Source organism: Sorex fumeus, unplaced genomic scaffold (assembly GCF_029834395.1).
Source record: "Sorex fumeus unplaced genomic scaffold, SorFum_2.1 ptg000093l, whole genome shotgun sequence".
Lineage (NCBI taxonomy): Eukaryota > Metazoa > Chordata > Mammalia > Eulipotyphla > Soricidae > Sorex > Sorex fumeus.
In genome coordinates, this window is record NW_026606150.1 from 98,108 (window position 1) to 122,486 (window position 24,379).

Sequence of the window (24,379 nt, forward strand, 5' to 3'; positions counted from 1 at the left end):
CCCTGAGCACAGAGCCAGGAGTAATCCCTGAGCATCCCTGGGTATGACCCAAAAACTGAAAAACAAAATAAAATTAAAGAAACCTCAAGTGCTGCATTGGAAACTGCAGGGTGACCATCCACTTCAAATGAGTCCCCAGGCTTCAACCAGAAGCAAATGCAAATTTGTGATTTCAGCTGAAGCCTCTCCTAATTCTCTCAGTTGAAATGAACCGAGCATTTCAGGGTTGGGGGATACAGCTCCTTGCTGGAGCACCTGCCTGGTGTGTGTGAGGCTCTGAATTACCCCCCTCAAAATGAGAACACAACAGAACTCACAAGACATCATAAAGCGCGCCAGCACACCGGGAAACATTGCATCCTTATTGCCATGGGTTTCCTGCCAAATCAAGGAGAACGAGACAGCCCGGACGGGAACCACAGCAGGTGTGGCTCTGACGGTCCGACAGCAGGTGAGGAGGCTTGACCCCTGCAGGTGTTCACAGAAACCAGCCACGGCGGGTGGCCAAGCGAGGCACCATGTCCTTGTAAACCTGCACCCTGACCCCCAAATCAGAAGAGGAGCTGGGGCTTCTCCAGCCAAGAATGCACTGTGGTGAGTCCTGAGAAGCCACGTCAACACACCACAAGAGCAGTTTGGATCTGTGACAGTAGTTTGGGGGGTGGGGGGTCACTGAAGTCACTTCCCATTCGCTGGCCACTTCCCACTTGCTGCCACCACAGCCCTGAACTTGCCTCTTACGGCTGGACCCGTGGCTCTAGGACATTGTGTTGCTCTATTTCCACCCCACACAGCCAAGAACTGTGTGTCTGCCTTTGTCAACACAGTAAACCGACCTGCTCAGGTCCCCACGGACACGTCTTACTTACAATGGAAGGAAACAGTGACCAAGTAAGGTTGAGGGATGTCACTTCTATAAAGGTCAACTAAGGAGGGTTGGGGGCCACAGCTATAATACAGCGGGTAGGGCATTTGCCTCGCACACAAGCCAACCTGGGTTTGATCCCCTAGCATCCCATATGGTCCCCTGAGCACTGCCAGGAGTGATTCCTGAGTGCAGAGCCAGGAGTAACCCCAGAGCATCGCCATGTGTGACCCCCAATTCCCCCCAGAAAATCAGGGGTTGGAGTCCAAGTGCCTGAGATTAGATGAGTGAATAAAGAAAAATATGCACAATGAAACACACAGCTGTTAGGAAAAAATGAAGTCACGAAATTTGCTTTTATATGGATAGACATGGAGAGCGCGGAGTGGAATGAGTCAGAGGAAGAATGACAGACAGAGAATGACTGCATTCATTTGTGGGATATGACATATATAGTATGAGACGAATACCAATAGAAATGAGGTGGGCTGGTCCGTGGTTGGAAGCTTGCCACAGATTGTGGGGGAGGGCAGTTAGGACTGAGAAGGGACCACTGTGACAGTGATAGTTGGAAATGATCACTCTCGATAAGAACTGAGTTCTCTAAGGATGTAAGATGATGTACGTGATAACCTTTCAGTAACAATATCGCAAACCACAATGCGAGAGAGAGAGAGAGAGAGAGAGACAGACAGACAGACAGACAGAATCAGAGACAGACAGAGAAGCATCTGTCATAGAGGCAGGCATTGGGGGGTGGAGGGAAACGAGACATTGGTGGTGGGAAATGTGGACCCAAGTTGGAATATTGTATCACCAAAACCAAATCATGAACAACTTCATGAAGGTGTATCTCTTGATCATTCCGTTAAAAAAAAAAAATTAAGAAAAACAATCGGGAGGGGTTGGAGTGATAGCACAGCGGGTAGGGCGTTTGCCTTGCACGTGGCCAACCCAGGTTCAATTCCCAAGCATCCCGTCTGGTCCCCTGAGCACCGCCAGGAGTCATTCCTGAGTCGAAGAGCCAGGAGTAACCCCTGTGCATCGCCGAGTGTGACCCAAAAAGCGAAAAAAGAAAAACAATGGGGAGGGACCCAAAATAGTGGTAAGATAAAGAAAAACAAAGAAATGGACCTCGCAGCTGGAGGATGTGGCTTCCTTTAGGAGGAGAGAGGCAAATAGACAAAGGAACAGATAAGGGGTCCCCAAAACTTTGTTTTTGGGTCACATCCAGCTATGCTCAGGGCTTATACTAGCTCTGCACTCAGGAATCACTCTTGCCAGTGCACGGGGGCCCATATGCCCAAAGAAAGTTTTAGATCTTTTGTTTTCTGGTTTGTTTCTGGTTTGGATTCTTCGTGGTTGTTGTTTGGGGGTCCTTCTCTGGCACTCACAGGCTCTTCCCGTGCACCTGGGCTGAGTGGCTCACACTCCCGATTTTCCCGCCCTCCCCATCCACCCCGGGCTCTGCAGGTGGATGGAAGGCGTGAGGGCGCTCTGTCCAGCGCCTGCAGCGGCATCTTGCAGCAGCCAAGCCTCTGAGGGCAACGCTGGAGAAGCCGCAGCCTGACCCGTGGAACGCTCCAGATGCGGCCCCAAACTTCACCAACTGCCTGCAACAGGCTATGCCCGAGACGCCTCCCAGGAGGGCTGCCATTTCAATCCGGACCCCTATTCCAGCTCTGCACACCCCTGGGCATCGGTGCCTCCCCGAGAAGTGCTAGCCCCTGCCTGACCGTGGCTGCTTAGAAGGACACGGGGCCCAGCCTCTCCAGCCACCGAGCTCCAAGGGCAACTGTGATCCTCCCCCCAACGAGTCTCTCGAGGCCGTGCAGTGGGGAGACTGCCCCTCTGGAGAGCATGCTGTGTGCCCCCCACACTGCTGGCTCACCTGGCCGTCGGCCTTTCACCCACCCTGGGGACAGCACCGTTCTGGGCCTGCTCCTCTCTGGGCAGACGATGGGGTAGGCAGCATGAGGACATCAAAGAGCAGCCCTTCTTTATATGTTTTTGTTGGGGGGGGGCACACCTGGCGAGGCTCGGGTGATAAGACGGGGCGTCTGGTACCAAACTGGGTCAGCCACGTGCAAAGCAAGTACCTTTCCCCACCGGACTGTCTCTCCAGCCCCCACCGGCCCTTCCTGAGAAGAGCCCCAGGCCCAGGCAACTTCAGAGTCTGCTTCCCGTCAGCCTCTTGAGAAAACAGAACAGCAACACCAGGGAACAACTCCCATATGGGGCAGGGGTCCGGGAGTGGGAGGCCAGTGGAACGACAGTGCCCCCAAGTGGCCGATCTGACTCAGAGCTCCAAGGCTGACACAAGACTCAGTCTGACACTTCCAGCCCAGTGGAGATGCACTTCTTTTTGCTTTTTTTTTTTTTATTTTTGGGGTCACACCCAGCACAGGGGTTACTCTACACTCAAGAATGACTCCTGGCGGTGCTCAGGGGACCATATGGGATCCTGGGAATCGAACCCGGTTCGGCCGCGTGCAAGGCAAACACCCTACCCGCTATGCTATAGCTCCAGCCTTGAAGATGCAGTTCTGAGAATTCACCAACCCTCCAAAGGTGTGGGCTCAGGTCACCTAGGCCAAAAGATCTGTCAGGGACGGAGATAGCCTGCCTGTGCTTGATCATTTGTTGTCGTTTTTGTCATTGTTAGTCCAGGCTTGACCATCATTTTTATTGGTTTTTTGGTGATTTTTTTGGCCACACCCGGTGGTGTCCAGGACTTACTCCTGGCTCTGTGCTTAGGGTTACTCTTGGCAGGGCTCAGGAGACTCTATAGGGTGCTGGGGATTGACCCGAGGTTGGTCACATGCAAGGCCAGTGTCCTACCTGCTGTACTACCTCTCTGATCCCAGGCTCAATGGTCTCCTACCACTGAGCATCATGGCACGAGGTGAAGGGTGAAAGACAGCAGTGAGTCTACAGTCCCACCCCCAGGAGTCTAAACTGCGGGGGCACAGACCTGGAAATGCCTCCCACAGTGCTCGAGCCAGGAACCAGTGATGTGAGGACACTCACTGCCAGCCTGGGACCAGCACCAAAGGCTTCCAGGCCTGCCTGGGGGAGGTGGGCTTTAGGGGAGGTGTGAATAGCAGTGAAGGCAGTGAGGGTGGCAGAGGAGACGCAGCAGCAGCACGAAAGAGCAGAGGAAGCAGGAAGGGGATTGTGGCAGTGACGACCCTGGCAGAGCCCAGAGACAGGACAAGGGTTAAGGAACTTGCCTTGCAAGCAGCCAGCCCTGGGTCCGTCCCAGGCACCAGCGTCCAGAGGGTCCCTGGTGGCCACCCTGGAGGCCCTGGAGCACCGCTGGGGTGCCCAGATCATCCCTGGCACCGCAGGGCACAGGAGCACATCTTCAGGCGCTCACACTGGATCACCCAGCCTACTGGCCAAGAGTCACCCGCGGGGTCTCTGGCCGCCTGTACCACCTAGGAGAGCACCATCCCTCCACACCCTCCCCACACTCCGCCCAGTACTCATGTCATGAAGGAGCAGCCTGGCAGTGAGCACAATAACAGAGCAGGGCGGTGGGCAGTGGGTTGTCTGGCAGGCATGAGGCGGTGGGGGTCGTGGGTGTGGCAGCTGTTGGTTTGGGGGCCACACCGGGCGATGCTCAGGGCTTGGTCCTGGTTCTGAACCCCGAATCTCATCTGCTTCTAGATCACCCCCAAATTACTGTTCTTCCTGGGTCCCACCTGGTGGCCACCCACGTGGGCCCCCCCTTTCCTCTTGGAAGTTCCCTCTGCTGGGCCACAGCTCCCCTTCAGACCAGCCCTCTCCAAGGGCTCTCCTGACTCCGTCCTCCAGTGCCTCAGTTATCGGATCCCACATCTTCAGCAATCTCAGACTAGTCCAAAAAGCTCTTCTCTGGTTTCAATCCGCTCGAGACCGGTTTTCTCTCACCCACCTCGCAGGAACCCTCCTCCTCCTGGGCTGTGCCCTGGCCCCTCACCACAGAGAAGAGCTGTCTGTCCCCACAGCCAGGGTGAGGCCCTGGAGAGAACCGGGCCCAGGAGGTTCCTGCTGGCCAGAACCCTGGGTGATGGATCATTTCTATGCGACCCCCGAATCCAGAGAAAGCACAGCGAGCCTTGAGGAGAGGAATGTGGGGTTCCCTCCGGCCTGTCACGCTCAGACGCCGCAGCTCACAGACAGACTCTGGACAGGCAGAAAGACACGAGGCGGTGCTTTCGGATTTCCTTCTTTTTTTTAATGAAACTAGATTACTGCTTATAAAAACCTGCGTGAGCCCTTGAGTCCCTCCCCTTCACAGTTCCCGCGGCCCGGCCTCTCCCATCCCCCCACCGAACGAGAACTGAACAAGGCAGGGGTGGGATGGAGCCGCCCCCCGCGGGAGAGGTCTGGATGGGCCCGAGCCATCCGTGTCTGCCCCTCAGGCCTGGAAGACGCAGAAATGAGGGTGGTCCGTGCCACGTGGCTTTCGGGCCACCCCCAGACCAGAGTGAAATGATTTGCAGTCCCACCCCTGCCCCCCTGCCCCCCAGGAGTCTCCCCTTCCTCCCCCCGCCCCACCCCTCGCTCTGCCCACTACTGAGATGAGGCCCGCTGGCGCCAGCAGGGCCGGGCCTACAGGCTGTAGAACTTCAGGCTCCGGTCCATGCCCGTGGACGCGATGAACTTGGCGTGATGCCCGAAGGCCACCCCGGTGGTGAGGCCGCTGTGCTCTGGGGAGAGAGGGGACACCGGTGAGAAGAACCTGCACCAGCACTTGCTGCAGTGTCCAGCCCCCTCTGGGGATGGGCCTATGGCCCTGTCCCCCAGGGGCAGCAATCAGCCGGCCAGAGGCGGCCCAACGTGGGTGGCGACCAGCTCCTTTTTGGAAGCCAACTCCGCGTCCCGGTGGAAACCTCCCTTCCTGAGGCGAACAAAAGCCCCGGCCGCAGGGGCACAGGAGACCGTCACCACTCCCCACGCTGCTCCCGGGCCCCCAGGGTCACGGCACCCGCTCTGGAACACTGGGCTAGGGGCTCAGGCGTGACACCTTCCCCGTATTTCTTCTATGTATTTTCAGTCTATCTCTGGCGCCCAGGGCCCCTCCCCGACCCCTCAGAGATCGCTGCCCTGCCAGCCCAGGGGTCCACTATGAGAACCCCACAAAGCCGGGCGCTCCCAGAGTTGCCCCAGCGGCCTCAACCCAGAGACGCACCGAGCAGTCGGAAAACTTGGGAGCTGAGCTTCCGGCCCAGCTTCAAGCTTGTCTCCAAACAGCTCTGACTCCTGGCTGGTAGCTGTCACTGCTAAGGAGGGTCTGACTGTAGGTGACCTAGGCCCGACGGGCAGGGCTGGCACAGGGGCACCACTCCTGGCCCCACATGCCAGTTTCTCCTGGAGTCAACCGCCCTCCCCCCCTCGCCCCCCTCTGAAAGCTCCTCGGTGCTCCCCACGCACCACTCTGGGTGCCCGAGCCAAACCCGGGCTTCAGATAGGGGGAACGACTGTGGGCCACATGGTAAGGCCAGGCCTGTGACAGGCACACAGCAGGGCTCGCACAGGGATCCGGTGTGCCACCCACAACCTGCTAACAAGAGACAGCGGCTGGGGCTGGAGTGACAGCACAGCGGGGAGGGTGTTTGCCTTGCACATGGTCGACCCGGGTTCGATTCCCAGAATCCCATATGGTCTCTTGAGATACCGCCAGGAGTAATTCCTGAGTGCAGAGCCAGGAGTAACCCCTGTGCATCACCAGGTGTGACCCCCCCCCCAAAAAAAAAAAAAAGAGCGGCTATAATACTCCTGGTGTGACTGTCAGGGTCGCCACCGTCCACCTGGCGGTTTCAAGGTGAAGTGACAGCTAGCTATAGTTCTATTGTTTCAGGGTCACATCGGCAGTGTTCAGGGGTCACTCCTAGCTCTACAAACGAGAATTAACTCCTGGTGGTGCTCAGGAGACCAGATGGGAGGCTGGGGATCAAACCCAGGTGGGCCACACACAAAGCAAACGCCCCATCTCAGCGGGGCCCATGTGAGAGCTCTGCAAGGGTCGCCAGGCCACCCCCTGGGTGCGGATGGTCCCTCCACTAAGGGGAGACCGGCCACCTGGCGACCCTCCAGAGCTCAGCATTGTTCACACTGCCCTCTCACACTCTCGGGAAATGAAATACGAATCCGTGAAGGCATCTCACACCCGCCTTCCTCACGGAACCTGAAGGCCCCTTCTTGCTAAGACAAGGCCGAGCCACTTCCTGCTCGATCCCCAAGACTCAGCCCCAACGCTGAGAAGCAACAAACCCTTCCTAAGGCTCAAATCACCCTGGACTCTCCCCCTGTGACCCTGGCCCTCTGGGTGCGCGGTCAGTGGCGGGTATCGAGGCCTCGCCAGAGAGGTTCAGTGACTTGCTCGGCATCAGTAAGAAGAACTTTCAGGCCCCCAACTCTACAATCCCGGGGAGAAGCTGCCACGGCCCCTGCAGGACTCCCCCAAGACAGCCCCAACTGGCACTACACCGCTTCCCTGCACCCGCGAGCCGGTACCTGTGAAGTGGAGAATCTCTGTCCACTGTTTGCAGATGTAGATCTGGACGTCCGTGCCCCCGAGGGCCAGGTAGGTACCGCTCTGGTCGAAGATAAGGGACTTCACCTGCAAGACCAGGAGAGAGGTCACGGGCGAGCGACAGAGGCGCGGGGACAACTGGGAACGCGGCGGGCTGGATTCACTCGAGGAACGGCCGCCAGAGGAGACGGGGCGGAGGGGCGCACCTCGAAGTTGTTGTCCAGCTGCAAGGTCTTGAAGTTCTTCAGCTTGCGCAGATCCCACAGCTTGACGGAGGAGTCATCGGCCGCCGTGGCCAGGTAGTACCCGTTCTCAGAGAAGGCAATGCTGGTGATGGGGCCCGAGTGGCCGGGGAAGTTGGCCACGTTGGTGCGCTCCTGCGGGTGCGGGAGTAAAGGGTCATCCCCCGCTCACGGGTGGGAGGAAACGGGCGCTTGAGAAATGGAGCCCCAGGAAGATGTCCTCCTGCTCCTCAGGGAAGGACAGCTGGCAGGAACGACAGAGGGGGATGGCACAGCCCTGTGCCCCAGTGCACACATGACACGCATGGTCGTGTGTGCACACACACAAACACGCACACACATTCGCTGTCCTGTGCCCCAGTGCACACGTGACACGCATGGTCGCGTGTGCACACACACAAACATGCACACACATTCGCTGTCTCCCTGTCCCAGCACACACACATTCTGCCTCAGCGCACACACACACACACACGATACACACATTCACTCTCGTTCCCTCTCCCAGAATCCAAACATACACACACACACACAAAATCTGTCCTAGAACACACGCACACACTCTCACACACTCACACTATCTGTCCCAGAACATACACAGACTGTCCCAGAACACACACACTGTCCAAGAACACACACATTCTCTCTCTCTCCCTCCACTCCCCCCCACCCCCTCTCTCGCTCTGTCACCGTCTCATCACCCACAGACATGCCCAGGGTCCGGCGTCCTGCAAAGAGCTCAGCTGACCGTGTCCTACCTTCAGATCCCAGATCTTGATCTGAGAGTCCATGGTGCCTGTTCCAAAGATGAGCCCATCGGGGTGGAACTGCGCACAGGTCAGCGCTGCGGGGAGGGGAGAAGTGAGTCGGACCACGGCCAGAGGCCCCCACGAGACACTGGGGCAGCCAGAGGGACACTCCTTTTCTGCATTGGTCAGTGCAAGTGCAGGTGTCCAGGGAGAGCAGGAAGCACGTTTTCAGAAGCTCCCATGGGCAAGTGAGCAAGTCAGACGGGGACTTGGATGAGAAATGGCAAACTGCGAGGCAGGCCCAGCCCCACGGAACTCACAGCAGCCAGACGTCTCGTCGGTGACCTTGGTGAGCACACGCCCCGTCTGAATGTCCGAGAAGGCCCAATACTGCAAGCAGAGACGGGGGAGCCTTTCAGAGGGGGCAGAGAGGGGAGAGAGGGGGCTCCCCGTTCTGGGCTTGCGGGGAGGGGGCTGGGGTTTCTGGGGCCGCACCTGGTCATCGGAGGAGCTCAGGAGATAATCGCCCGTGGCATGGAGGCTGAGGCCCGTCACGGCACTCTCATGGGCCCGAACAACCTGAACACAAGAGGCGTTCGGGACCGACCAGATCCTGATGGTGGCATCCGGGGAGGCAGAGAACACCAGCTCCTGGAAGGAAAGCGAAGAAGCAGGACGTCAGGTTCGGAGGTCAAGTGGACACAACTCTCTGCCAAAAGGGCCCAGGAACGGCCATAGTGACCAGCAGCAAGCCCGCCTCCTCTCATAGGGCCTGGGACCACCCACGATGCTGCCAAAGACCAGCTGCTGGTGCAACCTATTACCAAAGCCAAGCAAGCAGCGCTGGGCCAAGGGGAGGCTCCCCAGTGGGTGGCAACAGGGGAACAGTGGAGGGCGTGCTGAGGGAGGAACTGCACGTCCCTCGGAGCCCTGGGCTGTGTGTGGGTCAGTGCACGAGTCAACGTGACAGGTCTAGAAGGCACTACAAAGACTTGACCCAGGGGTCAGAGTAACAGTACAGCGGGTAGGATGTTTGCCTTGCACACGGCTGACCCGGGTTCAATCTCCGGTCCCCCTTACTCCGCCAGGAGTAATTCCTGAGTGCAGAGCGAGGAGTAATCCCTAAGCATCGCTGGGTGTGACCCAAAAAGGGGGAAAAAAACAAACTTGATCCACTCCACCCCACATTTAGGAACTTTGGGGCAAGGTAATTCTCAGAAAACATGTGAAGTGGGGAGAGAGTCTGTAGAGTCAGCACTCCATCACTTTTTTTATTTTTGCTTTTTGGGTCTCACCCAGGGATGCTCAGGGGTTACTCCTGGCTCTTCACTCAGGAATTATTCCTGGCGGTGCTGGGGGACCCTATGGGACGCCAGGGATTGAACCTGGGACGGCTGAGTGTCAGGCAAACACCCTACCCACTGTGCTATTGCTCTGGCCAAGTATCTTCGGGTATTACAATCTACAAAGTCAAACTAGTGCCACTGGGGGTGGGAGGGGTGACGGGTGGTACACACCACTGTGCTCAGAGCTCAGTCCTGAGTCTGTGCTAATGGGGCGCCGCGGATCTAATCCCAGTCAATCACGTGCCAGGCAAGCGCCCGAGCCACCACGCTGTCCTCCTGACCCCAACTATCATTTTTATCAATATGGTATTCGGAGAGAAACATGCCCAGAGTAAGCAGGAGATGAGGACTTCCATTCACACGCATTGCACTTTACACAAGTCTCACATTCTCCCTTCTGGTTCCCTTAGGACATGGAGGGAAGGCTATTTGGGAAGCACGAGTCCACACTATCGTCCGTGCCCAGACGCAGAGGGACTCAGACACTCCAAACCTACAAGGGCACCCACTATGCTCAACATAGCCACCTTCACACCCTAAGCCAGTGGTGTCCAACCTTCCCAGGACCAGCCCTAAATAACGGTACCGGTCCCACGCCCGTCTGAGCCAAGACCAGACGCTGCTGACCGCAGAGGGCACACCTGCGGGCTGGCACCAGGCCAAGGACCAACGGCTGAAAACCACTGTCTTAACCCACACGGCTTTCAAACTCAACACCAAATTTTAGGGGAGACAGTACTGCGGGAAGGGTGTCCCCAAGCACCACCAGGACTGATCCCTGAATGCAGAGCCAGGAGGAAGCCCCGAGTACCACTTCGGATATGGCCCCCCAATTTAAAAAAAGACAGAACGAAAGGTCTGGCCGAGTTTTAACTCAACAGCATCTCAGGGATGATGCTTTTTCAAAACCATGGATTTTTTTTCCCTCTCCTGGTCTGAAGGCCCGTCTCCAGGAAAGGGCCAGAGCGGGTCCTGTGTAAGTGGAACCCCAGGGCTGCAGAGAGCCCCCAAGTGCCTACTCTGTCTGGGGAGTCCCAGGTCTCATGGCATAGGGAGGAGGGGTTTGGGGGGAGGGGTCAGGCCCAACGGACAGGGGTGCTGGGAGGCTCACCTGGGAAGGGTGGAAGACCACACTGGTGACCTTCTTGGTGTGGCCTTTGAGCGTGGCCAGGATCTGCTCCGAGCTCTTGTCGAAGACGACGACGTTCTTATCCGCCCCACCTGAGGAGGAGCCGTGCGACACTCAGATCCCAGCCTGGCCGGGCCGGCGCCCCGCGGCAGGAGGCCGTAGGAGGCGTCTGTCCCCAGGCCCATGCAGAGGACAAGGGCGGGCGGCTCTCACCGGTGAGGATCTTGTTGGTATCCGAGGGGCAGAGGTCCAGGGCGAGGATCCCGGGGATGCTGGCACTGTGCAAACCCTGTGAGGGACAGCCAGCCCTGCCCAGTCACCGGACAGCCGGGATGGCCACATCGCGGCCCCCTCCCCGTCCAAGAGAACAGGAGTGATTCCAAGCCCAGAAACAGGCCCGTGTCCTGGGATGGCGAACCCCACTGCCCCCCTCGCGAAGCCTCCCCTCCAGCCACGAAGGAGAGGGACCGGGCACTCACCACGTGGGACGCCACTTGCCGGTACTTGCTGAGCTCTTCCGGCTTCACCAGCTCCTCGGGCACAGTCTTCCCTCTCTGGGGAGAAGAGAGAGCCCCCCGAGACAGGAAGTCAGGAGTGCAACACTCGGCAACCTCCGTCTCCTAAGGGCCGGCGCCCCGGCTCCGCGAAGACTCACCTTCTTCCGCTCCGTGGTGAGCACCGTGGCCTTGTCTTGAAGCTGGGGAGAGAGAGAACGGGGCGCGGTGAGACGGGGGACTCGGCCGGGCCGGCGGCAGGCCGGGGGCTAGGCCAGCCGCGATTGCATGAGCTCCCCAGGAACGCGGCAGCTGCCAGGCTGCGTGCCCCGATTCCATTCAGCGAACAAGCGAGCCCCAAAGGAGACTCAGCCAGGGGCGGGAAATGCAAGACAGAGCTGAGGAAAGGCTACAACTCCCAGGCCCGGTCTGGGCCACGAGGCTGGGGACCGCAAGGCCTGCCCGGACTACCCGGGCCAAGACACACGCCATCAACTCCCATCGAAGGGTTTCTGGCAGAAGAGGGGGCGGGGGGAAGTTGATGCCAGAAAACCAGCTCTTGCTACCCCGAGCTGAGCCGCCGCATCCCAGCCTACGCCCTGTGAAATGCCAACTCCTGCCTCCTTTAGAGGAAGAAACACAGACGGCTTTAACACCGACAGACTGAGAGCGCCAGACGCCACAGCCTGTGCTTGTGGGAACCGAGCTGGCAGAGCGCGCCAGCGGCAGCACTGGCCTTGGTTCGGAAGCCGGAAAGCGAGATACCGGAGACCGGTCGGAAACGGGAAACGTTTGCATGACGTCAACGGACAAAGCCAACGCGGTGGGCGTCTGCGCTCAGCCCCTCTGCTCCCCAACTTTAGGACTGGGGTGCAGAAGAGGAGACGTAAGCCCCCCCCCGCCCCAGTCTGACCAAGCGTGGACACGGCTTACCTTCTGGATGATTTCAGGGGTCATTCCCACCAGCTCACCCAAATCCATGGGCTCCCCTGCACCCTGAGAGAAGAGAGACAAAGGAGAATGAGGCACAGGCTGCTGGAGCCGCCCTCGAAAACCAGCTGGCATGGGGGCGGGATACTCACCACCACACTTGGCTGGGAGCTGGGCACGGCCTGGGGCACAATGAGGCCAGCCTGTGGCTTCAGGGTGGCCAGAGCTGAGAGACAAGGTTAGAAGAGATTAGACGGGAACGACGTCATCAGCAGAACCAGCCCTGGGGTGAGTTTGTCCCCTGCCCCCCCACCAACCCCTGCCCCACCCCGCACCTTCTCGGGCCGCAGTGACCTCCTTGGTCAGACGAGCAATGACACGGCAGGCGGCATCGTGCTGGTAGAGCGCGTGCGACAGCTCCTGGCGCGTGGTCTGCAGCTGCTGGCGCAGGGTGAAGCTGTGCAGCATGACGGCGTCCTGCGGGAAGGGAGGGAGGGAGGGAGGGCGGGCATGAGCGGCGCCGGATGCACAGGAGTCACCCCTGCAGCCCAGACCCCTTCAGTGACTAGAGGAGGAGCTGAGTAACGCCAGCTGGAAGACACGGCCACGGTGCGGACACGGGGACAGGGACGGAGCCGCCGACACTCTCCCGCCCTTCCTCCATTGCACCCGTCAGTGCCAACATGCGGCTGTCACCTCTCCGGAAGGGAACAAGGCAGTCACTGCCGTTCCAGGCTGCCCCAGGGTCCCTTGGCTATGCCCCCCTTGCCTGCTTTTAGCTGTTAGTGTTAGGGACGCCGAGGAATAAGAGGACCCCGGAGGATAAGATGCTCAGCTGAACCCCACGCAAGCAACCTTGGAGACCAAGCCACTCGCCATGGTCACAAGCCTGGGCGTGTGGAGGGAGCCAACGCTGGCTCACGTCACTTCCAAACCACCCGCTCCTCCGATTCCCCCACCCCTCAGAAAAGAAAAGAAAAGAAAAGAAAAGAAAAGAAAAGAAAAGAAAGAGCCCCCCCCACCCCCCGTCCTCGTGACATCCAACCAATCTCTCCCCGACACTCACCCACTCATCCTGCAGGGCCTTCAGGATGGCTGGGATGCTGGTGGCCGAGGGCGGCTTGGGCCGGATCGGGTGAGCAACTGCGGGAGAGGAAAGCCGGTCCTAGGACAGAGTCCCGGGGGGATCTGTGCCCCCCACCCACTCCCGCCTTCGGAAAAGGCCACATCCTCCTCCCCCACCACAGCCCTCGCCCTCTCCAGCCGGCACCTTTGATGTCGATGAGCTGTTCCTCAGACAGAGGCTGGTTGTTGATGGGGTCCGTGCCGTTCTCGGCAATGTACTTCTCGATGAGCCGCCGCTCGTACACATGGTTGGACACCGGCGACACGCACGGGTGCTCGGGCACTTCATTGGAGACTGCCGGGAGGAGGCAGGCACGCAGTGAACTGGAGGCAAACCTCAGGCCCGGTGGTGGCAGGGGAGGGGCAAGGGGCAGGCGGGCTCTTGCGGCTGACCCCAACGGACCCCCAAGACCCCAACTCCCAGCCAGCAGGAAGCGAGAGAGACAGGGCCGGCTCAGGACTGGGGCTTCGGAGGGTGCTTTCCACCAGGCTCGAAGGGTCAGCTAGAGGCCAGGCGGGTCGGAAAGGACACCAACCACACCTGGGACATCATCGCCCATGCAGAGATCACCCATCGCCCCTGCCAGAGACAGGACCAAGCCAGCAGCATCTCAGGCGGGAAACCAGAGGGATCAGGAGACGGGAGGGCTGCAAACAGCAGCAGGGCGGGTGCGGGGAAGTGCTGAGAGCTGGTCAGGCAACACAAGGGGGGTAGGGGACAGGGGTCCCCCCCTCCCATTTAGGCAGTAGAGAACAGTGGGCACTGAGGGCACACGCAGGGTGCAAGGGGAAGCAAAGACCTTGCAAATGCTTGTGCAAACGCTTGTGCAAACGCTTGTGCAAACGCCTACGCAAACCGGCTCCGGGGCAGGTGAGCACGCTTCCCCCCCATCCCCTGCAGAAAGGTGCCACCAAAGGAGGAGAACGCCACGCCCAGGGTGGGGAACCCGCCACTGCTTCCCCCCCTTCCACCTGCCAAAAAAGCAGGCGGGGCGTGCCGAAACGCGCAGACCCGGTGAGCACTGCGCCCGGAGCCAGCGGGCCCCGCCTTCACCGCGCCGCCGGGGAGGGGCCTGGGGGCGCGTCACTGCTGCTAAGGGGGTGGGGGGGGGGGGCGTCTGGTGCAAGGGGATCGCCGGCTGGGGTCGCTACCGGGTCTGAGATCCCCGGTCCTTCCCGGGGGAGCCCCGTGCGTGTCACCCGTGCAAAGTGCGGGGCAGGATCGGGGGGAAACTGAGGCCCGAGGCCCCGCGTCCCCAGCCGCGGCGCAGGCCCGAGTGTGTCCCCCCACCACCCTCCCGCTTCCTCGGTGTCGCCTCCCCCCCCCCGCACCCACCTCCGCGGGGCGAGACGAGGGGCGACGGGCGAGCCCCGCCAACGGCGCCCGCGCGGCCCGGCCCGAGCCCCCCGCGCCCCCGCGAGCCGAGGCCCCCGCGCCCGCCGCCGACACTCACTCGAGCAGATGAGGGACATGGCGCCGCGGCCGCGCTCCCAGGCGCCTCACTCGGGCCACTTCCGGCTCCCCGCCGCTTCCGGCCGGTCGGCGGCGAGCGGGCTGCAAGGCCCCCGCCGAGCGATGCGCGCCGAGCGCCTCACGTGGGGCCGCCGCCGCCGCCGCCGCCAGCCGCGCGCCTCAGCCCGCAGCGCCTCCCGGAAATGGCCCTTTCCCGGCAGCCAGCGGGGCAGGAAAGGGCCGCGCGCCGCGCCGGCGCCGCGCTCGACTGTTTCCGGATCCGCTCGGCTCCCTCCGGCCCGCGCCCAGCTCCTCACCCCCCCCCCCCCACCCGCCACCGCCCCGTGGGAAGAGCCGGGAGGCGCCGAACTACATTTCCCGTGGTGCCGTGCGCGCGCGTGCGCGAGGCGCCCCGCTGCGGGATCAGGGCCACGCTGGGAGAGAGAGAAGGTGCGAGTAGACTGTGAGTGGGCGGGGAAACCCTGGCGTGCCCCAGAATTGCCTAACGGCTAACGAGCTTTCTTTTCTTTTTGTTTTCTCTTTTTTTATTTTTATTTTTTTTGCTTTTTGGGTCACACCCAGCCGATGCCCAGGGGTTACTCCTGGCTCTGCACTCAGAATCACTCCTGGCGGTGCTCGGGGGACCCTATGGGATGCTGGGGATCGAACCCGAGCGTTCTTATCTTTTTTTTTTTTTTAAATGTAGGAGTACTGGGACTGGAGCAATAGCACAATGGATAGGGCGTTTGCCTTGCACGCGGCCGGCCCAGGTTCGATTCCCAGCATCCCATAGGGTCCCCCGAGCACCGCCAGGAGTGATTCCTGAGTGCATGAACCAGGAGGAACTCATGGGCATCCTGAGGTGTGACCCCAAAAGAAGCAAAAATAAATAAATAAATGTAGCATAAATAAATAAATGTGTGACTCAGTACTGCTGTTTATTCAGCCACTGATTAAGCTGATTGAATTGGGCATGAACTCCACAGTACTTTTTTTTTAATTCAGAATGTTAATTTTATTTTTTTTATTTTTATTATTATTTTTTAAATCTCCGTGAGATAGTTACAAACCTTTCCTGTTTGAGTTTCAGTCATACAATGATCCATCACCCAACCCTCCACCAGTGCACATCTCCCACCCCTAAAGTCCCCAGTATCCCCCCCCATCCCACCCCTGCCCCTGCTTCTATAGTGATCTCCCCCCATACTCTCTTTTGTAATGCTTGTTAATAATAGCATAATATGTCAAGTGGCCACGAGACCAATTGTGTGCTCCTGGAATTTTAAAATTCTAGATAATTTGGGTCTGGAGAAATCTCTGCAGCAAGCCACTCGGTTTGGAGATTCTTTTGTATCTCTAAATCATGGCCCTAATGAGCTTTCTTAAGATGCATATCCTGAGGTCCAAGAGGTCGAGGTCATGCTTTATCTTGCTTGCAGTGAACCCTAATTGGGATCCCCAGCACCACACACAAGTGCCCCAGCGAAGCAGGGGAGTCACTCGGGAGCACAGAGCTGGAAATACCCCTGAGTACCACCAGGTGGTGCTCAAACACACCCCACCTCCTCCCACCAAATAGTACTTTCAACAAATAATTTTTTGTCATGCATATTCCTGGACTAGAGATACAGGGGTTAAGGCTTTTGCCTTGCACGTGGCCAACTCTGGTTTGATCCCAAACACCACACGTGATTCCCTGAGCATCACGGGGATTGACCCCTGAGCACAGAGACAGGAGTAAGACCTGAGCATCACCCTCACCCCCAAAATGCATATTCCTGGGGTCTGCGTTAGAAAGCGCAATCACAGATATTTACTAGGTAATAATTATAAGACAGCTGTCTTTGAACTACCCTTGTTGGTCACCAGGGTGGCCTGGTGAAAAAGACACAAATGCAGCTGGACAGAGAAACTGAGACTGGCCAAGAAACCGTGCTGGGGGCTGGAAAAATTGTACAGTGAGTAAAGCACTGGTCTTGAGCAACAGCCAACAACGGGTTCCAACCCTGACACCACATATGTTCCCTTGAGCACTGCTAGGAGTGATCCCTGAGCACAGACTTAGGAGTAAGACCTGAGCACCGCCAGTTGTGGCCTCAAAACCAAATTAAATTTAACTGTTCTGGGGCTGGAGCAATAGCACAGTGGGTAGGGTGTTTGTCTTGCCCGCGGCCAACTCGGGTTCGATTCCCAGCATCCCATATGGTCGCCTGAGCACCGCAAGGGGTAATTCCTGAGTGCAGAGCCAGGAGTAACCCCTGTGTATCGCTGAGTGTGACCCAAAAAGCCAAAAAAAAAATTTAACTGTTCTGAGAGCTGGTATAATTGTACACATAGTACAATGGGTAGGGCACTTGCCTTGTACACACCAAACCAGGCTCAATCCCGGGCATCCCCATATAGTCAGTCCCCTGAGCCCTTCTGAGAGTGATCTTTGAGCACAGAGCCAGAAACAAGCCCTGAACAATGCGGAGTGTGGCCCCAAACCAATAATTAACAATAATATTCTGACCCCCCCCCAAAAGCAATAATTAACAATAATATTCTGACCCTGACCCTGCTGCCAATTTGCTGTGACTTGATCACCGTCTTTACCCGCCTCCTGCATGACTTCTAATCCCTCATCCTGCTCAGATAATATGCAAGCCTTGTGACTATTTCTAGGTTACTGGAGTTGGGGGACACGGTCCAAGAGTCCCAGACAAAGCAGCAAGACAGACAAATGTGGTAGGTGGAGTGCTCTTAGCCACAGAGCTGCAAACGAACTGGACTCAAAAAGTCAGTGCTGTATTATGGTTTAGAAGGAAATATTCGTGGAGTTCAATTAAATCAGCTTAATCAATGGCTGAACAAATAGCACTACTCCTACATTATTTTTAAAAAAAAAAAAGGGAAATATTCAGTCATGCCAGTGATCAGACTCTAGTTCTCATATGTACTTGGTTCCAGTTCCTGGCTCACAGCTCTCTGAACCCTGGAAGTGTTGGCTGACCAAAGGGGTCATTGGACTCAGTGGTGCAGCTTTTGACCCCATCTAAGGGCTGGAGGCTGGGTGCTAGAATGCAGTGTGTGTCTAACTCAGTCTCTTGACCTCTGGGAAGGACACAGGGTGTCAAAGTTGAATCTGGTCCTGAAAATATAATCAAGCATCCTGTGCAATGAAAGCCCCGAATGACAAGATGCTAAAATCTTCCCATCTGTATGGGGGCTGGAGCGATAGTACAGCAGGTACAGCGTTTGTCTTGCACGTGGCTGACCCGGGTTCGATTCCCAGCATCCCATATGGTCCCCCAAGCACCGCCAGGAGTAATTTCTGAGTGCAAAGCCAAGAGTAATTCCTGTGCATTGCTGAGTGTGACCCAAAAAGAAAAAAATAAAATGCCTTCCCATCTGTGCAGTGGGAACTGTGGGCTATATGGGTATAAAAGCCTATCATTTACAGCATTATAAATCATAGCGCCTAAAAGTTAAAAATGAAAAAATGGGAAGAGGGGCTGGAGTGATAGCACAGCGGGTAGGGCGTTTGCCTTGCATGCGGCCGACCCAGGTTTGATTCCCAGCATCCCATATGTCCCCTGAGCACCGCCAGGGGTAATTCCTGAGTGCAGAGCCAGGAGTGACCTGTGTGCATTGCCGGGTGTGGTCCAAAAGGAAAAAAAAATGGGAAGAGGCTGGAGACATAGTACAAGGGGTAGGGTGCTTGCCTTGCAGGCAGCCGACCATGATTTGATCCCCTGCATCCCATAAAGTCCCCTGAGCCTGCCAGGAGTGATCCCTGAATGCAGAGCCAGGAGCATCTCATCTTGAGCATCACGGAATGTAGCCACCACCACCACCAAAAAAAAAAAAAAAATACCTGGGGCTGGAGAGAGTACAGTGGGTAGGGCACTTGCCTAACACATGGTTGACCTGGGTTCAATCTCTAGTACCCCAGATGGTCTCCCAAGCCCCACCAGAAGTGATCCCTGAGCAGAGCCAGGAATGAGTCCTGAGCATCACCGGATGTGGCTCCAAACCCCAAAACCAAAACAAATCTTGGGATTGGAGAGATAGAGTATGGCAGGTAAGGTGCTTGCCTTGCACGCGGCTGACCCGGGTTTGATTTCTGGCATCCTTGGCACCCCTGATAAGCACCACCAGGAGTGATTCCTGAGTGCAGTCAGGAATAACTCCTGAACATCTCCAAGTGTGGCCTCCCAAACAAACAAACAGAAAATAACAACAACAACAAAGAACTTTAGATGGGTGAGTGCTTGGAGGTTGGGGGCAATAGTGGGAGAATATTCTGGAAAAGATGTGGGGAAGCTCCATGCCCTCCCTCCGGGTCACCTGCTTTGCCTCTCTCCCATCTAGTCAAACCTGACCCGATAGTGAACTCGACATCCAGTAAGTAACTCGTTCCCCTGAGTTCTATGAGTCATTCTAGCAAATCAATAGACCCCAAGGTGGGGGTTGGTCATTGGATGTTTGGCTTGACAGCCCCTGGTCAGAGCACAGGGAACAGCCTGGGCTCCAAGAGAGCGTTGTAAAGTGGCTCGGAGCTGCTGGGAGCCCAGGCCAGTTGCTTGCGGCATCTGATGTTCTCTCTCAGTTCTGTCTGAAGTCGGTTGAACATTCCAACATCTTAGTGGTACCCCAAGAATTTCTTTTTTTTTCTTTTTGGGTCACACCTGGCGATGCACAGCGGTTACTCCTGGCTCTGCACTCAGGAGTTACTCCTGGCGGTGTTCAGGGGACCATATGGGATGCTGGGAATCGAACCCGGGTCTGCCGCGTGCAGGCAAATGCCCTACCCGCTGTACCCGCTGTACTATCTCTCCAACCCCCAAGAATTTCTCATGATGGGGAAGACTTCACACACACACACACACACACACACACACACACACACACACAGAGGCATTCTGGATTCCCAGTGGATGGGCAAAAGTCAGAGAGAGGGGAAGGAGAACGGAAGGCCTGCCCTGAGAAAGAGCAGAAGTGAGGAAACGCTTGGAGAGGAGCGTTCAAGCCACAGAGACCAAAGGCGTGACAGTAGGGTGGCCGGAACCACGGGCCGGAGATACACACTTCTTCCCTGCCTCCCCCGAGCCGGGATGCTGTGGGAATGTCTTGGCATCACTTTTTCCTCCGTGAAACAGAGAAGTGGTGACAGTGATACAACCCCCTCCCCCCACAGGGTTGTTCTGAGGAAATAATCTTGCTTTGGGGACTTTTATTTATTTGGTTGGTTGGTTTTTGGTGCTTGGGAACCCATGTGGTGTCAGGGATAGAACCCAGGGCTCCAGCTAGCCAAGCAGGTCCTCTAGTCCTTAATATTCTGTGAATCTGTTCATCCATATTTATTGATTTAAGTAGTTGAGCAACACTGATGATACTTAAGACTTAAATTGGGGAGCGGGGGTAAGCTTACCCCAGAGGTATTCAGGGCTTACTCCTGGCTCTGTGCTCAGAGATCACTCCTGGTGGGTCTCAAGAGACCCTATTTGATGCCAGGGATCAATTCCGAATAGTCGTGTGCAAGGTAAGTCCCTTACCTAATGTTCTATCTCTCCTGACCCCAAAGCACTTATAAAATATTAATTCCTGGGACCAGAGAGATAGTACAGTGGGTAAGGCAGTTCTGTTTTTGCTTTGTATGCGACTGACCTGGGTTTGATCTCCAGCATATGGTCTCCTGAGCACTGCCAGGTGTGACCCCTCCCCCCAAACACAATCACGATCACGATCACTGTCATCCTGTTGTTTGTCCATTGCCTCAAGGAGGCACCAGTAATGTCTCCTTCATCCTAGCCTTGAGATTTTAAAAAGTGCCATATTCAAAGCTCTTTCAGGGTTAGGAGAATGAGACCCATCATTGTTACTGGTATTTGGCATATTGGGTACACCACGGGGAGTTTGCCAGACGCTGCCGTGTGGGCAGGTTACATTCGGTAGCCTGCCAGATTGTCCAAAGTAAGAATGATATAATAAGATGTTGCTTCCGGGAGCTGGGTTTTATAGTCTCTGGGTCTTGGCTGTTGATGGCATTACACGGTGCTGGGGGTCAGTTGGTGGGTGTGACCCCTGCCTACTGGAGGGTGGAGGATGCTCAGCCCAAACAAAAACAAGACAAAATTAATTCCTGCTATGGAGAGATAATACAATGGGCAGGGCACTGGCCTTGCATGTGACCAACCTGGGTTCAATCCCCTGCATCACATGTGGTTCTCTGAGCCCTATCAGGAGCGATCTCTTAGCACAGAGTCAGGAGTAAGCCTTGAGCATTGCTGGGTGTAGTCCAAACACTTCCATTGCCCCTCACCCCCCCCCCCACCAAAGTGCTTTGAACAAAGTCTGGCAACAGAATAAGGACAATACAAATTTTCACGTTGTGATCATCTCTAGAGGCAAATAAAATTGATCAAACTAGGAGCATCTCTCCCTGGCACCAGTGAAAGTGCATACTTGATTGCTTTTGCTTCTACCCTAATCTGCTTCTAACCCACTTACCACAAAGCAGCCAGTGAACTACTTTCAATGGAAAAATCTATCCCTGCCTCTCCCCGGGGCCTTTTCATGCATTCAACAAATATTGATCAGGCACCTCTTTGGAGTCCAGCCCTTGTTCTGAGAACCGGGGATACAAATGATAAACAAGAAAAGCAAGACTGTTGCTCTCTTGGGGTTCACGTTCTGTTTGGGGGAGGGGTATGCCGAGACAACCAACCACCACATTGGAGGAAAACTCTAGCATGACGAAGGCTGTGAAGAAATCAAAGTAAGGCAGAGAGGGAATGCTGGGGAGGAATGCTAGGGATGGGAGGGAGACTTCTTCAGGCGGTATATTCACGATGGGCATCTTGGAGGAGGTGACTTTGTTTTTGCAAAATGCATGAATAAAGGCAAGTGTTTCTGGCCAAGAAAACTTGATGGACACCACGACCATGTGGCCCATGCTGACCTCCAAGTCTCACCTCACCTGCTCTCCAATCACACTGGTTTTTCCAGTCCTCCAAGAGCTCTGCCCTGTAACTTTCCCTGCAGCCTGTTGCTTTTTTATTCTTGTTTGCTTTTGTTGTTGTTGTTGTTTTTGGGTACCCATATCCAGCAGTGCTCAGGGTTTATTTCTGGCTTTGCCACAGGGGTTACTCCTGGCAGGCTCAGGGAACCACACAGAGTGCTGGTCATACAAGGCAAGTAACCTACCTGCTGTATTTGTTAAAATTTATTTATTTATTTTTATAAAGTTATTCATGATGATCTATTACATTCAATATTCCAACGCCAATCCCACCATCTTTGTACCTTCCCACCTCCATTATTTCCAATTTTCCCAACCAACACTCAAGCCCATCCCAAGAGCAGGCCCTACTTTATTTTATATTGCTGGTTATCAATCATTCACTAAAAATGATCAAATAAGGTTTCCTTAGAAGAAATTGTGTGAAGATTGTTCTATCTCACCATGGAGTCGTTAAGCCCTTGTATAAGAGATGTTATTACAGGTTAAGACTTGTGTGTTAATATTTTCTTAATTGAGATTGGTTTCCTTCTACTTTACATCCCATCCAATGTGCTGTGTTACTCCTGGCATATCAGTGATGTAGAGTATGAGATGTATTTGTGGCTGCGCACTCCAGGAATTCTAAAATTTTGAATGGCCTACCTGCTGTATTATCACTCTGACCCCTGACCCCTGCCTATAACCTATAACCCTTAGACCCCTCCCCTCTCTCTCCCCCCTCTCTCTTCCCCTCCCTTCCTCTGTCCCTCTCCCTCTGCCCCCTTCTCTTCCAGAGTAAACTTGCGTCTTACCTCAAAGGTCACTTTCCCTGGAATAATAATAATAATAATAATAATAATCTTCTTCTTCTCCTCCTCCTCCTCCTCCTCCTTCTCCTTCCTCTCCTTCCTCTCCTTCCTCTTCCTCTTCCTCTTCCTCTTCCTCTCCTTCTCCTTCTCCTTCTCCTTCTTCTTCTTCCCCTTCCCCTTCCCCTTCCCCTCCTTCTCCTCCTTCTCCTCCTCCTCCTCCTCCTCCTTCTCCTCCTCCTCCTTCTCCTCCTCCTCTTCTCCTCTTCTTCCTCCTCTTCTTCCTCTACTTCCTCTACTTCCTCTCTTTCCTCTTCTTCTTCTTCTTCTTCTTCTTCTTCTTCTTCTTCTTCTTCTTCTTCTTCTTCTTCTTCTTCTTCTTCTTGTTTTTTTTGGGTCACACCTGGTGCTCAGGGATTACTTCTGGCTCTGCACTCATGAATCACTCCTGCCAATGCTCGGAGGATCATATGGGATGCTGGGGATTGAAACCAGGTCGGCAATGTTCAAGATAAATGCCCTACACACTGTACTATCGCTCTGGCGCCTGGCACCTTCTTGACCCTTGGCTGGTTCAGTCCCCCACCACACCTTGAGATTCTCCTCCACGCCGCTCCCTGTGACTCTGCTTACTCACTTGTGTCTAAGTGTCTGTTTGGTGGGTTCCCTGGTAGACAACTGTGTGATTGTGGGAACTGGGAAGGTTCTGGTCACTAGTATTTCTGGAGGTCCCACTCTACCCCTGGCATACTTGGGCCCCGTGGTTTGTGGGAGAACTGGCAGGTGTCTGATGGGCCGGTTCTTGCATAACTGACTGTGGTAGGAAATAACTGGGGTGAGGTGGGGCCTCAAACGAGAAGTGGTTAGACTTGATTGGACTGTCAACATACTGCCGTTGAGTTATGCTCACAAGAGTGCCAGAAGATTCCTCTGGAAGACACTTTCTGGGGTCGCAGGGGGACAGATGGGAGGGAGAAAGAGGCAACATGTCATTTTCCTGGCAAATCTTATTAGACACCTGCTGTGTGCAAGGCAGATGCTGTCCAAGGCATTGGGGCCACCTTTGGGTGCAAAACCAGGGGATCCCTCTGCTGGGGAGCATCTATCTATAACTGCAGAGTGGAGGAAAAAGGGGGAGCCCCTTCACAACTTTTGAGGGCTGGTTTTGTTGTTCTTAATCTTTTAGGGTCACATCCAGTGGTACTCGGGTGTTACTCCTCATTCTGCACTTAGGACTCACACCTGGTGGGCTCAGGGGACCCTATGGGAAGTCAGGGAACAAGTCGGGGTTGGCCATGTGCAAGGCAAGCGCCCTGTTCTCTGTACTGTCACTCTGGCTCTACATTGAGGGTTTTTAGAGATGGGGTTTGTGGTTTGGGGGTCACACCTAGTTGTGCTCAGGATTTACTCCTGGCTCTGCACTTAGGGATCACTTCTGGTAGTGCTTAGGGGACCAGATACCAGGGATGGAGCCCAGGTGAGTCATGTGCAAGGTAAGCGCCCTCCCTGCTGTACCATCTTTCCAGCCCCCCTTTTTGCTTTCTTTTCTTTCTTTTCCCACTGGTTTTGTGTTTCAAAAGTCAGTCCTTCAGGGAACAGAGAGGAATCAGAGCAATCAATTTTGGAGTGAATATTCCAGGTAAGAACATGGCTTCTGATCCCCACCCCAGCTTCTCAACCTGCCCAGAGAGGAGACGGACCTTCTCCAGGCTGGGAAAGGGGTCCCAAGAGG

General features: G+C 55.8%; 1 protein-coding gene across 1 annotated transcript; it reads right to left on the minus strand.

Moving 5' to 3' along the window:
- Positions 1 to 5,416: 5,416 nt before the first annotated feature.
- PRPF19 (pre-mRNA processing factor 19) lies at positions 5,417 to 15,034 on the minus strand. Its single transcript, XM_056131647.1, has 16 exons — positions 14,858 to 15,034; positions 13,549 to 13,698; positions 13,345 to 13,421; positions 12,614 to 12,755; positions 12,431 to 12,504; positions 12,282 to 12,344; positions 11,510 to 11,551; positions 11,334 to 11,408; positions 11,068 to 11,143; positions 10,837 to 10,946; positions 8,875 to 9,030; positions 8,700 to 8,769; positions 8,389 to 8,474; positions 7,595 to 7,765; positions 7,370 to 7,475; positions 5,417 to 5,562 (listed from the first exon to the last, which is right to left on the minus strand). Exons 1-16 carry the CDS (start codon positions 14,874 to 14,876, stop codon positions 5,465 to 5,467), a joined length of 1,515 nt encoding a protein of 504 aa, XP_055987622.1. The 5' UTR covers positions 14,877 to 15,034; the 3' UTR covers positions 5,417 to 5,464.
- Between the last annotated feature and the right edge of the window lie 9,345 nt (positions 15,035 to 24,379).